Below are 15,125 nucleotides of genomic sequence, written 5' to 3' on the forward strand. Positions count from 1 at the left end.
AAAAAAAAGATGATGTTACCCTATACATTACAAAGAAAGATCTTAAATTTCTTGCCCCAGAAGAGCTAGTCCCACCAACAGAGTAAAACAAAGATTCCCACCTGCTTTCAATCCCAATAGTTTTGGGATTGAAATCACAATCCTGGCTCACTGCAGCCTCCGCCTCCCAGGTTCAAGTGATTCCCCCTCCTCAGCTTCCTGAGTAGCTGGGATGACAGACAACCACCACCATGCCCAGCTAAGTTTTTTTTTTTTTTTTTTTTTGTACTTTTAGTAGAGACAGGGTTTCGCCATGTTGGCCAGGCTGGTCTGGAACTCTTGACCTCAGTGATCTGTCTCGGCCTCCCAAAGTTCTGGGAATATAGGCATGAGCCACTACGCCCCAGTTGTTATCATTATGTAGACATAAGAGGGGGAATAGAACTGTGAAAAGAAGATGAGATTTGGAATCAAAAGACTTACATTCAAGTCCTGGCCCTATGTGACCTGGCCTGACTTCACCTAGTAAGTTTCTTCATTTGATTGCAAAAAGAAAAAGTACCTGTCTCACAGAGTTGTTGTCAGGATCTAACAAATACTATACATATATGGAAGTTATGCAAACCATAAGGTGAAATACAAACATCAGTTACTGTTATTAACTAATCCAGTTCTCTGATGTAACAGAAACTGATGCTACATATTTCCAACTGGAAATCCTAATGTTACATCAGACTCAACATGTTTAAATTTAAATTCAGTGCAAATCCTTTAAATCTATTCCCTAATTTCGTCACTGTCAATAAAACTATCACTACTACCCCAAACTTCACTTATGTATTTATTTATTTTTGTAATAAACTCTCCAAAGTGACAATGGACCAAGCTTCGGTTATTTCTGTCCAAATCCTACCCTTTTTTTTTCTTTCTAATCCAACTCCTCATTTTCCAACAACATAACCCTTACTTAGGAGCCTACAACCTCTTCTCTTAGCCTTTAAATCTCTATCTTGCTTCAATCCTTCCTAAATACTCCCTACCAGTTAGACCAAGGTAGTCAGGCTGCTTCCCTCAAATATTTTCCCTAGCACCTTACTGCTGCCTATAGCAGGGCACAAATCAACAGTTCAGCAGGCTCTGTCGTTTGCTACACTCTCCTTGTGACCACTGGTTCAGTACCCACAGTTTCACTTCATTGCACTGTCTGCCTACCCCTCTTAGCATGTGAATTTGCCAACTTGACATAGGCTAATGCCAGACTTTGGAACAAAATTTACCTGTATTTGAATCCTATCTTTCTCAATGAGGCACAGGTAACCTCTACACATCAGCTGACAATCTATAAATTGCAACAATACCTTTCCAAGACGAGAAGAATACCAATAATGTACTTCACATTCTTTTACAGTGCAAGGAATATACTAAAAGCTTTTAAAATGGTGGCAATTATGACCTTTTTTTTTTTTGAGACGGAGTTTCACTCTTGTTACCCAGGCTGGAGTGCAATGGCGCGATCTCGGCTCACCGCAACCTCCACCTCCCGGGTTCAGGCAATTCTTCTGCCTCAGCCTCCTGAGTAGCTGGGATTACAGGCACGCGCCACCATGCCCAGCTACTTTTTTTGTATTTTTAGTAGACACGGGGTTTCACCATGTTGACCAGGATGGTCTCGATCTCTTGACCTCGTGATCCACCCGCCTCGGCCTCCCAAAGTGCTGGGATTACAGGCTTGAGCCACCGCGCCCGGCCTCAATTATGACTTTAAACTCCAGCATTCAAGAACTTCATAATTAACCGCAGTTTATTTTTGTAGCAGTATCATCAACTACTCCCTTACATGAGAAACCTATACCCTCACTTTACATATTCCTGCCAGGTAAAATTCCCATCTTTACTTATCTGAATTTTACTCATCTTTAAAAGTCCAAGTATTGTCCTATTACCACTTTGGAAAGTCTTTCCCTATCACAGGTGGCCTACAGTATTCTTTCTCCCTTCTCCAAATTTACAGAGCTCTTAAGCAGTTAATATAAGGTAGCAGGAATTATCTTATCTGGGGGGGAAAAGCCTATCTTTCATTATGAGAAGACATCTATTCCTGCTAAATCCTCCTAGGATACAGTCAGCTATAAATGAAGGGGAGAGGTGTATTTTAAAAAATATTGATTTGGTCAGGCACAGTGGCTCACGCCTGTAATCCCAGCACTTTGAGAGGCTGCGGCAGGCAGATCACCTGAGGTCAGGAGTCCAAGACCAGCCTGACCAACATGATGAAGCCCCATCTCTACTAAAAATACAAAATTAGCTGGGCATTGTAGGGCATGCCTGTAATCCCACCTACTAGGGAGGCTGAGCCAGGAGAATCGCTTGAACCTGGGAGGCAGAGGTTGCAGCGAACTGAGATCGCACCATTGCACTCCAGCCCGGGCAACAAGTGTGAAACTCCATCTCAAATATTAATAATAATATTAATAAAAATATATTGATGCCACTGCATTTGCTTCCAGATGTAGAGGGATAACAACTGAACCATATATCCACATATATAAGGAAAAGAACCAGAAAGTATCTCATACTCATTAAAAATCTATCCAACTTCTCAATTGGAGATTAATTTACCATTTCCTCTTGAGAGATTACCATGACGATAAAGTCAATTATCCCAGCCTTACTGTCAACTATTCTAATACATTCAAAACTGACAATTAGGCCAGACACAGTGGCTTATGCCTATAATCCCAGCACTTTGGGAGGCTGAGGTGGGTGGCTCACTTCAGGCCAAGAGTTCAAGATCAGCCTGGGCAACATGGTGAAACCCATCTCTACTAAAAATACAAGAATTAGTGGGGTGTGCTAGCACACCTCTGTAATCCCAGCTATTGGAAGGTTGAGGTAGGAGGATCACCTGAGCCCAGGAGGCAGAGGTTGCAGTGAGGCCTAGATCACTCCACTGCACTCCTGCCTGGGCAAAATGGAAGACTCTGCAAAAAACAAATAAAAAACTTAGAATTAGCTTCCTTATATGAGAAGGCGAAAACGGGAAACCCCAATGACAATTTCTGACCTTAAAAACTGGACACATTATTTATTCAGTATTTTGGGGGCATCTAACATAAGCCAGGCATTGTGCTAGGTGCTTGGAATACAAGTATCTTCAAGATGCTTTCCAGTTGGATAGAACACATGAGATTTAGATAACCCTAAAGTGCACTAAAAGCTTCAGAGAGAAAAGATGATTGGAAATAATTTTGTCTGATCTCTACTGCTGTAAACTGCAATTCTGAGCAATTCTCCCTCGAGGGGTCACTGGCTACTGCATCAATGGAGATAATGTCTTCCACAAATGGAGTGTCTAGGTTGGTCGGGTTAGAATACAACTGATTTAGGAAGACTGCTGCCCAGGTACTGAAAACTGTGCATCAGCCTCCCTAAATCAGATGTATTCTAATCTGGTCCTACCCTTTCTCTGCCAGGAAAAAGAATGAAAGACGAGTAGGTCAGGCATTTTCCTCACATTCCCCTAAAAGAAAAACCTTTTCATAAAAGTTCAGATCTCCTAAATATATGCCTTGTCTACAACTAGACAAGCAACTTCACCAAAAGAATGAAGACAGCATTTAGAAAGGTAGTGCCCAAAGACATCAAACAAGGTAAAAGTAGCAGAACAGGAATACTTTTAAAACAAAAATGAAAAACACTTGGGAGTATATCCTTCAGGTTTTTTCCCTAGGTATACAAGTGTATGTGTATATTCAGGCAATATGGTTTTATAAAAATGAAGTAACACCCTACATACTACTGTGGACTTTGCTTGAACTGCATAAAATACATATAAATGCATTACACATTTTGGTGTCCGTACCATTTATAATAACTATAATATAAAATGCATGATTTTAGTGAAAATTTTCTAGTTGCATGTTTCATTTTACAACGGAAACTAAGAGTAAAATAAAACCAAAATTACCTATAGGGCAAATATGGAATTATATAAGACAGAGAAGATGGGTGAAAAAAGAAAAATATAGAATTAGCTTCATTCTATTAAAGCAAGACTATCTATAAACATACAACAATGTTAAAGCAGCCTGCCCAAATCTGGCATTTGCAGTAAAACTACTACTAGAAGCCATTATTATTACTATAATATTAATAATATAGTAGTGAATTCATTAATATTTCAACAGGTATGCTGTACAGTTACTGAACAATTATTAAGTGTGGAATGTGAAGGAAAAAATGATATGGACAGTCTCAATTCAGTGACAAAAAAAGGAAATGGATCACAATTATTTTCATCTCCTAGCAAAATTACAAGCCAATAAAATATGAGAATTCAAGGGTGGAAAAAATTGTTACTCCACAATCCTCAGAGAACTCACTAAACAGCTATGAAAGCAGAAACAAATTAACCAAGGAAAGAGGGTACTTGGAGGCGCTCAAGTACTGTACTCACAAAAAGTAACTCAGCAGAACTGGAATTTCACAGAGGGATGGAAAGAAATGCCATCCTCTCAGGGACCTAAACAATGGGGGTACAGTTTGCAGACAAATTAAGCTGATTTGGCCCATAACAATTAAAGAACCAGAGACAAGTAATCTTTACATCCTTTTATCTATTCGAGTTAAGTAAAAACTTATCAGCCTAGCACTATACAATCTGGTTAGCTAGCCTTTCATCTATTCTACGTCTTCAAAGTAATATGCATTCGTCATTCACCTCCATTAAAATTTCCAGTGGTTCCCTATTCCTTATAAATATACATACATAGACATATATGTCTTTCTCGCTCACTGTTACATTGCTGAAGCTAAGAGTATGCTGCAGGGTTCCATTAGCATTTTAGAAACAAACGAAGTGAATTTGGCTTCAACTGCTTTCCAGTCATGCTAGGTTTACTGGAATTCACTTGTAGGCCTTTGTACATGCTAAGTCAGAGTACACTAGTTCCCTTACTATGATTTCCAAACGTGGATATGTAGAGCCCTCCCCGCCATGCCACCTTCCACTACTATCCCCTCTCTCAAACTAGTCCAGCCTCAGTAACTTCATTTTTCTTTGTATATGCCATGTATATCAGAGCCTTCCCATTCACTGTTTATTCAGCCAAAAATTCAAAGAGTCACCACACACTTAGCCCCCTTACTTCTCTTGGGCCTTTATTCAAAAGTCAATCAGTGGCTGGGTTTTGGGAGGTCAAGGCAGGATCACCTGAGGTCATGATTTCAAGACCAGCCAGGCTAACATGGCAAAACCCTGTCTCTACTAAAATTACAAAAATTAGCCGGGTGTGGCGACAGGCACCTGTAATCGCAGCAACTCGGGAGGCTGAGGCAGAAGAATTGCTTGAACTAGGGAGGCAGAGTTTGCAGGGAGCCGAGATAAGGCCACTGCACTCCAGCCTGGGTGAAAGAGTGAGACTCCATCTCAAAAACAAAACAAAACAAAACAAAAAAGTCTATCAGTGAGACCTTCCCTGGCCACCTTATCTAAAGTTTCAAACCCCTAACCCTGACACTTCATACCCTCCCTTCTCTGCTGTGTTTTTCTCCTTAGCAATTCCATTTTTTTAAAATTGAAGACAGAAATGTTTCTTTGGTTTGTTCACTCTGGAGTCCCAAGCACATCTACAGCAGTGCCTGCCACAGAGTAGGTAAACAATAAATACTCATCGAAACTCTCTGAGGTGACTAAAATACTTTTAAAGAGGTGAAGTGACTTCTCCAAGTCACTTCATGCTTTTCCTTACCAAAATATCGTCCTATACCTTATAAAAGCTCAAATTCTGGTCAGGTGAGGAGGCTCACGCCTCTAATCCCAGCACTTTGGGATGCTGAGGCGGGCGGATCACCTGAGGTCGAGAGTTCCAGATCAGCATGACCAACATGGAGAAACCTTGTCTCTACTAAAAATACAGAAAAAAACAGTGGGGTGGTGCATGCAAGTAATCCCAGCTATTTCGGAGGCTGAGGCAGAAGAATCCCTTGAACTCAGGAGGTTGCAGTGAGCCGAGATGGTGCATTGCACTCCAACCTGGGCAATGAGAACAAAATTCCATCTCAAAAAAAAAAAAAAGCTCAATCCCTTCATACCAATTTCCAATAATACTTACATCACAAATGTATAGAGAACTCCAATTTTCTTTCTCTTATAAAGCAAGAACAATTACTTAAACATTTTTATGTTCCTCGTGTAACTAGTTCAAAAACCTCACAGTGGTAAAGAGATAATAAAAAAAATCTTGGAAGTGTGTCGAAAGGAATTGCTAGATTTTCACCTGAGTGTCTTGGGCCGGTATTACTACAAAAGAAAAATGCAACTGGAGTTAGACAATACCATTACCTGAATGAGAAAATCTTATCAGCCATTCTTTTAAAAAGATATTCATAAGACATATGCATCTGCAAAGTAAAACATATGGGTGCTCAAATATTTGCTGAATGTATGATTAAAATGTTTAAGTTAATCTCAAAATTAGAGTCTAAAAACTTTTCTCAGGCTAACATAATCAAAATTTTGGTTCAACATTTCAAAAACAAAGGTCTTGTGTCCTCTGCCTTGATGAGCCTGATTTGCTAAAAAGTCAATCTGCCATGCATCCTGATTTTGCGTTTGGCAGGAAGTGTCCAAAAAAAAAAAAGCCTCTTTCAGGGACAAAAGTACCGCTTTCACTGTCTTCTGATGGTCCAGTAACAAAAATATAGGATTAGGCACATAAATAATCATTTCTTGATTACCATAAAAGGTTCAGAATAGACTAAATAAAATTACTTTAAAAACATAAACTACATCAATATCCACTTTCCAGCAACAGAGATTTCTCAACATAAGCATTATGTGACTAAAGCACCCCTGACATAAAACTTTATCCAGCTTTTGAACACAATCGCAAACACTAAAAGACCTGACAAGAATGTTAGTGAAAAAATATGTTCATTAGGGCCATATTCTGTTACAACAAATACAAAAAGCAAAAATATTTTCACATTCTTATCAATGGTCTGCTTATAGATCCAATAACCCAAAAAATAAAAACAACCACCGCCCTCAGTAGTCTGTTTCTCACAGTTGTATCCGATCAGAAGTGGATGGACCCTCTTTTTATCGTTTATCAAAATGTAATAACATTCTTGATTAAACACACAATTAAACCTATTTAAAAGTCTCCTCCTAAATAGCTAACTGTTCAAATCTACGTATAAATTATACACGCCCCATCAACACACAAAACTTAAGAAACTACACAATAAAATGGTTAGCAAATAGGTACATTTTAAATGTTTGCAGCTGACTTGAGAACATTCCCATCTGGCTGAATGTCTCATAGTAACGTGACTCTCTATCAATAGTGAGCACATGAGTCTTCCTTGGCACCCAGGTCTACACTACTTCAAGGTATGAGCACACTTTAAAGAGTCACGGTGGAAGACTGGATTACGAAACCATAAACAGTAAACACAGCACATCCACCAGGCGGTGGAAGAAACTATATATTCCACTCAGAAGCTGCCATTTCTACTGTTGGTTAATGTATTTTTGTTTCTACCAAGGAAGCTGTGAAATCCGCGTGCACACCCATCTCAAATCTATCCAAGGCGCGGGCGCAGGCTGAGTCATTCCTAGGAGTAACTTTACACTGATCGTCGCACTCCGGGGTCGGGACAAAGACATCATCTCTCCGGTTCCTCCCACTCGGTGCGCTTCGTTCGGCCTCGGCCAAACTCCTCTCTCTTTCCTCGAGTCCAACACAGCTTTAAGGGCTGATCCCTGGCAGCGATGAGCACAAGTCAGGAGGCGTCTCGGTGGGTTCGGACGTCCCTCGCCCTCGGCCACTCCCGCAACTCAGCTGGGTGCTAACCCGCAGCGCAGAGGGATGGAACCCAAGGCTCAGGCTGAGGAAGTCGCAAGCAGCCCCGCAGCAAGCGAGCCCGACCCACACTTCCCGCAGCCTGGTGGAGCATCGACTCGAACCGCTTTTGTCTCCACAGGGGCCGTAGCGCCGGGAAGGCGGCCAGTGGGCAACACCTGCCGGAGCGGGAGGCGCCGGGGCCCTCAGATGCACACACCTGCGCGTGGGCTGGGCTCGAGCCGGCCGGGACCCTGGACCCCGCGCCCCCGGTCCACCGTTCCAGGGCCCGCCGCACGACCACTGTACCAGATGGGGGAAGGGGACGCGGGCGGCTGCGACACTTACCCGGCAGCGCCTCCTCCTTCGCCGGCAGCAGCAGCAGAGCCAGCGACCCCCGGCACCATCTTCCGCCGCCGCCTAGTCGTCGGCGGCGGCTACCGGCCGCCCATTCGGCACTGCCAACCGACACAACCGCCGGCGTCCCGGGCGCCCGCCCGCCGCGGCCCCGAACTCTAGGCAAGAGGGAGGGGTCGGGGCGGAGAAGGACGCGTGCAGGCCCCTCGGCTCTGGGTCTGGGGCCGGGAGACAGGGGGCCGCGGCCTGTCAGAGCCGAGGGGCCCAGGCAAATGGGGAACCCTGAGGCAACGCCGAGGGCTCGGCAGGGCCGCGGACACCGCCGCGGCTGGGTTTGTTATTGTCGACTCCGTCTCTTCCTCCGCGGCGCATGCCGGGAAACGGCCGGCCGGGGGAGGGGCGCGCCTGGAGGCGCAGAGAAGCGTCTGCGCAGGTCCGGAAGTCGGCAGACTGCCGGGAAGGGGGCGGCCTCGCCTCCGGCTCTCGGCCGGCCAGGCAAGTTGGCTGTCCTGGCCTGACCCTGTGAGACTCCGCTGGGGCCGCCTGTTGTGGTGCTAGCTGCCGTCCCAGCGCGGACTTTCCCAAGGTGAGTTTGACCTTTGCGACAGCGAGTAGGTCCGGACAGAGGCCGACCCGCCAAATGTTGGATCGGTCCCAGGTGAAAGAGGGCTTGTCCCCTTCAGCCTGTCGCGGAGGAGGGCAGCCAATCGAGGGTCTGGTGTCATCTCCTGTCCCGGTGCAACCTGCGGGCTAGGCCAAGGTCTGTAACAGGATAACGTACCTGCGCCTGACCCAGGCGTTCCTCCCGGCATACCCGGACCGCCGGGACTGCGTGCAGCTGGCAAGCGTCCCCCAGTTAACTCTGCAAGGGTGGGGCGGCACAGTTTTTCTCAGACCAGGTAAGGCAAGAAAACATCCAACAGAGAAAAGAGTGGAGGCTGGGCCGATCGGAGTGAAAATGTAAACACCACAACCACGTTTTCAGCTTTACAACTATTGAATCTTGTAGTGGGTCTAGTGAGTTATTGCTTAGCATGAGCACCCTAATGTTTGGGAGACAGTTTCAGAGGACTCTTGGATTTGCGCAGATGATCAGTCACAGGCAATGACTTGAAGCCACAAGGCTTGAATATTAAAATCTGATGAGCAGATGTTCCACGTAGAATAATACCTGTTATATCCAGGAATACCTGCTATGAGTAAAATCTTAGAGGTGCCTTCTCTAAAGTTATCAGGACTTCTGAGTTGTGTTTGTAAAAATGAGAGGCACAAGAGGGCACCAAACTGAACTGCAATGTTAGGTGGAAACTGAAAAACATTGGTTAACATGAACAATTTCAGTTTTCAGTCACACTGACCAGTATCGGAACGTTATGATTGAGATGGGCTGCTCCTATTTATTTACTTTTAAATTTGTGCTGCTATATATCCCAAACAAATCTGGTTGATCTTTATCATCTTTGGCAAGCCATTTTACTTATTGTGTTTGTTAGGCTGGAATTTTATTACACCACCCCAGCAAGATAGAGCAGAAAAGTGAAAATTAAGCAGTAAATGGTTATTATGCCTTAGGGAAAGATGTGAGCTGGCAAGACAAAAGAGCCTAACTTAGTGGCACTGCATAGTAATCAGCACACAGAACATAAGTGGTGAGGAGGAGTTTGGCCAGAAAATTGGCCAAGAAAAACTGCAACATGACCAAGAATGAAAAGAAAAAGTAAAAAACAGCAGTATGAGGCCTGTAAAGAACATATTGGTACTTGCACTTCCTCTTATTAGTGACATTCATCATTCAAATATAACCCAATTTAGAATGTAAAAACCTTGCTAGAGCTGAGTGCAATGGCTCACACCCGTAATCCCAGCACTTTGGGAGGCCAAGGCAGGAGGTTTGCTTGAGCCCAGAAGTTGGAGACTAGCCAGGGCAACATGGTAAAACCCCTTCCCTACAAAATATACAAAAATTAGCTGGGCATGGTGGCACACATGTGTAGTCCCAGTTACTCAGACAGCTGAAGTGGGAGGATCAGTTGAGCCCAGAAGCTCAAGGCTGCAGTGAACCATCATGGCACCACTGCACTCCTAGCGTGGGCAAGTGTTGCCCTGTCTTTAAAAAAAAAATGCAGAAATATGCCAGTGATAATCTGGTAGATATGTTCTCTGACTTTTTTCTTTGGGAAATGAATTAATTCAGTCCTAACCTTCTGTCTTAATCATAGGTTGCAATAAATTACCAGAAACGACCGATTCATACCTTGAAGGTTTACACATCCATCGTAAATGTTAAGAGTTTGTATGCATCAGTAATTCTTTCCTAGGGATAAGTGAAAATGTACGAACATTAATTCTGTTATATGTAGGCTCCAGCCCTACAGGGTCCTTTGAGCCCCTCTCTGCTGCTGTGGAGATGAGAAACTGTAGAAATAAAAGACACAAGACACACAGATAGAGAAAAGAGAGTGTGGGCCCAGGAGTCCATTGCCAACCAAAGCGTGAAGTCAGCAGTGGCCCTGAGTGTCCGCACACTCTTATTGAGTACAAGGCTGGGGGCAGGCTAGATAGGGCGTGGCATTGGTAGTCAGTGATAGTCAAGTACATCATGTGTCACATAGGGGCCCAAGACTTTTTGGTAGCCGAGATGAGGTAAGGAGCATAATGTGTCAGCACTTTTCCATACTTGCCAAGAAAGAACAAAGACATTAAGATGTATATTACTTTTACTGATTCTCTCTTCTAAGAAAAAAGAACCAGGTGCAGAAGTGGAACTTGAGAGTGGACATGGAACGTGACCACTGAAGCACAGCATCACATAGAGACAATTAAGCCGCTGATGTCTGTGGGCCTACCTGACAGCTGTCAGGCCTAACGCAAGAGCTTGGAGAAGCAGACTTTTCTCCTAACTCCTCTGGGGAAGGAGACATCTCTGACATCTCCTTCCGCAGCTTGCTAACCAGCAGGTGCTTTCCCAGCACTGGCACTGCTGCATAGCCAAGGGACCCTCCAGCAGCCCTTACAAGGGCAAGACAGAGGGCTTAAAGTGTCTTGCCTTAGGGTCATTCCTTTCACAATGTCACCCCAGGTTCATACTTCCCGACGTGAGAGGCATTAGTAAGAGAACTAAGATCACCTATGAATAACTACGATGGTTATATCTCTAGTTATTTTTTTCATTATTTGTATGGGAATAGGCTAAGGCTTCTGACTCCTGCCTCGGTACTTATGGGGTCCCCACCCCCCCAACTATATATATGCAAATATCTAGAGGAAATACTGTTACAAGTTACTAATACATGTATCCGTAGTAATAAGCCTTGACAAGTTACTTTCCTTCTTACCAAGTCTTAGACAACCTCTATTCTCCTTTCCTTAATTAAAAAAAAAAAAAAAAAAGAACCAACAAAATTCTGTAGCATCACTTCTCAAATCAAATTTTCTGACAGGAAGTCCTCAGTTCAATCTCATTTTTGGCCTACTGTGTATTTTACGTAAACTGCAAACAGATCATTAACAAGGACTTCCAAATTACGGTAAATTACAGTACTGAAATTTTATTTGAACTTTTTAAAGCATTTGCCATTTTAAATTATTTAACTTTTATACTCCTCCTTCCCTTTTGTGCTGTTTCCTTCCTGGCGCTCCTAAATGTCTGTCCATTCTTTGGACCGCTTCCAAGTAATTTTCAAGTAATTATAATAGTGTGCGAATGATGCAAAGGTAAGATGCTGTGGGAGAACAGGGGAGAGAAACCTAATTCTGGCCTCAACATATTATTGTTTTTTAAATTATTAACTATTTTAAATGCTTTAGTAGATTACAGTGAGGGCAAAAGAAAGTGGTTTTCTTTAGGAATATGGAGGGATTATACAGGATGCACAGTATCAGTTCAGATCTTTACAATCTCATTTTTCCTTCAGTTCTACACTTCAATATCGCTTTCTCTGGGACTCCTGTGCTGACATACTTGTTTGTTTCTTTGTTTGTTTTGAGACGAGTCTCGCTCTGTTATCCAGGCTGGAGTCCAGTGACACGATCTCTGCTCACTGCAGCCTCCACCTGCCAGGATCCAGCGATTCTCTGCCTCAGCCTCCCTCGTACCTGGGATTACAGTCACTCGCCACCACTCCCAGCTACTTTTTGTACTTTTTGTAGATAGAGTTTCACCATGTTGGCCAAGCTGGTCTCGAACTCCTGACCTCAAGTGATCCACCCACCTTAGCCTCCCCCAAAGTCCTGGGATTACAGGGGTGAGCCACAGCACCTGGCCACATGCTTATAATTTCTTTAGATTCTCACATTGTATCTTTCATTGTCATCTCGCCTGCTGACTGTAAGCTCTTTTAAAAGATCTACTGTCTCCCCAGGATCAGGTATACAGTGGTATGCACTCAATAAACATTTGACAGTACCCCACAACTTGTTCAGGCCCTCACTTTATACCTGAATTGACCTCCTGCCAGTCTCCATTATTTACTCCAGCCAAGACCAGTCTAATCACATCTCTTCCCTGCCTAACAACCTTCATTCGTTTTGTTTTCTATGCTAGACACAATTTAAACTTCTTAACCTAGCATGGACGTCTCTCCATGAATAGGTACCAACCCATCTCTGCAGCTGTATCTCCCAGCACTTTTCTCCCCTTTATATGTGTTCTATATGAGTGTCCTCATCCAGGAGTGTTCTTGTTCACCATTCAAAGTCATCTCTTAAAACACAGCTTGGAAGTCGGGTGCAGTGGCTCTCGCCTGTAATCCCAGCACTTTGCGGGGCTGAAGCAGGCAGATCACCTGAGGTCAGGAGATTGAGACCAGCCTGACCAATATGATGAAACCCCATCTCTACTAAAAATACAAAATTAGCTATGTGTGGTGGCATGTGCTGGTAATACCAATTACTTAGAAGGCTGGGACAGGAAAATCGCTTGAACCCGGGAGGCGGAGGTTGCAGTGAGCCAAGATTGCACCACTGCACTCCAGCCTGGGCAACGAGAACGAAACTCCATCTAAAACACACACACACATACACAGTTTGGTTGTTAGCAGCTTCTAACTTCTGGAGTCTCTACCCTTCTACTAACCTTTCTCCATATCACACAACTGTAAATTTTTCTCTCCCCACTTAATCTGTGAAACTTTTAAGATTAAGAACTATGCATTATTAATTTTTAAATTCCTGGAACGTTATGGAGAGCTTGGCACAGTCAGCAATTAATACAATATTTGCTGTATATAATAAATTCGGCAAAATATTTATATTGATGGTTGACTAGAAAGTTACTGTGGAAAATTCGTGGCATTAAATATCTCAAAGGCTCATACAGGGGACCATTAAAAACAATTAAGGCAGAAATTAGTCATGTAATCCCAGCACTTTGGGAGGCTGAGGTGGGTGGACTGCTTGAGCTCAGGAGTTCGAGATGAGCCTAGCCAACATGGTGAAACCCCAACTCTACTAAAAATACAAAAATTAGCAGGCATGGTGGCGCTGGCCTGTAGTCCCAGCTACTCAGGAGGCTAAAGTGGAAGGATCGATTGAACGTGGGTACAGCAGTTGCCATGAGCCAAGATCGTGCCCTGCACTCCAGCCTGGGCAACAGAGTGAGACTCCATCTCAAATAATAATAATAATTGCAGTAACAAGTTTATGTGATATTAATTATTTACCAAAGTCCATTCAGTATATTGGGAATATTATGATACACATCTTAATTTTGTCATCTCTGCCTGAAGCATTCAGTGTATTAAATATTTCTCAAACAACTTAGTGTCATTACCCTAATTTTTTATTAGGTGATGTTCAAACAACCAGCAACCACAATTCACATAATTTGGCTTTATTCAAAGTATGAGTCACAGTTATTGTTCATTTTTAAAAGGGTTAAAAAGATGTACTGTTTTGGACTTTGTTTTTAAGATTGTAACTAATTTGGTATATATGATTATGTACTATTTAGAGGCTGCTGGCACTATGATTATTAAGTTAATGTTTTCAGTACTATTTACAGACCTGAAAGCTGCCCTCTTCTGCTGCTCTGTGGGTACTCACACATATTATTAGTAATAATGATGATGGCTAACTTAGGAATGACCATCTTCAAAGCTAGTGATGAACTTGATGAGCTCATGAGCAACACTGTTTCCAGTGCTGCAGCAACAAAAACACTTCTAGAATGCTTAATTTCCTCAAACATTTAAACCAATAGATTAAGACAAAACATTTGTAGTCATTTTTCAGATTGAAAGAGATATCTTTTCACATCATATTTTATTAGGCTCTTGTCTTTCATTATTTTGAAGAGCTGCCTAGCAAAATGTCCAAAAATAGAGCTGGCACTGTTTATAAAATGCCTTAAGGCAGAAATTAATCAGTCATGTGGACACAGATACAGAACTGATTCAAATGTCAAGTGCTAGTTGGACTTCAGGTGGTGACTTTCCAACTTTTACTGTGATCCACATTAAGAAATACAGTTCCACATTGTGACCTGATATACACATACAGAAAAAAGTACTTGCTGCTTGTGATATACTCTGCTGTCTTCTATTCTTTTTTTCCCCTTGCTAGTCTTACACACCAATTTGTTTTTACCACCATCTAATGGTTTCAGAGACATTAGATTCAATGACTTGGCCCCAAACCTTGAGATTCTTTGTTCCCAATTTTTCTGTCAGTGCCTTCCTATTTCAATTATATACCTCAATGGTGAAGTTTATAAATAAATTTATTTCTTAAAAAGTATGACCTAACTGAACTCATGAAACACTTATGAGTGTATCTTAGATGCCAGACATGGGTTTTACATTTATCAACCTGTTTAGTTGTCTTAACAGCCCTTTGCAGCTTCTGTAAATGTTCTCCAATTTTACAGATGGGGAAATAAGGCATGCAGAGGTTAAGTTACTAATTCAATGTACTTCCTTCTAGTTAGTGTTCTTCAGTTAGTAA

The 15,125-nt window shown here is 42.8% G+C and overlaps 2 protein-coding genes across 5 annotated transcripts in view; one reads left to right on the forward strand and one right to left on the reverse strand.

Annotated features, from left to right (window-relative positions):
• RB1CC1 (RB1 inducible coiled-coil 1) overlaps window positions 1-8,534 on the reverse strand; it is a 107,907-nt gene extending 99,373 nt beyond the window's left edge. For 2 of the 4 annotated variants that reach the window (XR_001826236.1, XM_017531777.1), the window contains exon 1: window positions 8,175-8,522. The gene's annotated coding sequence lies outside the window, so the exon portion shown is untranslated. Of the gene's footprint in view, window positions 1-8,174 lie in introns of all 4 variants that reach the window. The other 2 variants (XM_017531775.2, XM_017531776.2) reach the window with 1 other exon arrangement.
• LOC119471772 (translation initiation factor IF-2-like) lies at window positions 5,951-9,904 on the forward strand. Its single transcript, XM_037739706.1, has one exon. It carries the CDS (start codon window positions 7,854-7,856, stop codon window positions 8,343-8,345), a length of 492 nt encoding a protein of 163 aa, XP_037595634.1. The 5' UTR covers window positions 5,951-7,853; the 3' UTR covers window positions 8,346-9,904.
• The last annotated feature ends 5,221 nt before the right edge of the window (window positions 9,905-15,125 follow it).

Source organism: Cebus imitator, unplaced genomic scaffold, assembly GCF_001604975.1.
Source record: "Cebus imitator isolate Cc_AM_T3 unplaced genomic scaffold, Cebus_imitator-1.0 Scaffold73, whole genome shotgun sequence".
NCBI lineage: Eukaryota > Metazoa > Chordata > Mammalia > Primates > Cebidae > Cebus > Cebus imitator.

Bases quoted from the DNA above. Each gene is read 5' to 3' on its own strand.
- LOC119471772 (XM_037739706.1), top strand. From the start codon at position 7,854: ATGGAACCCAAGGCTCAGGCTGAGGAAGTCGCAAGCAGCCCCGCAGCA.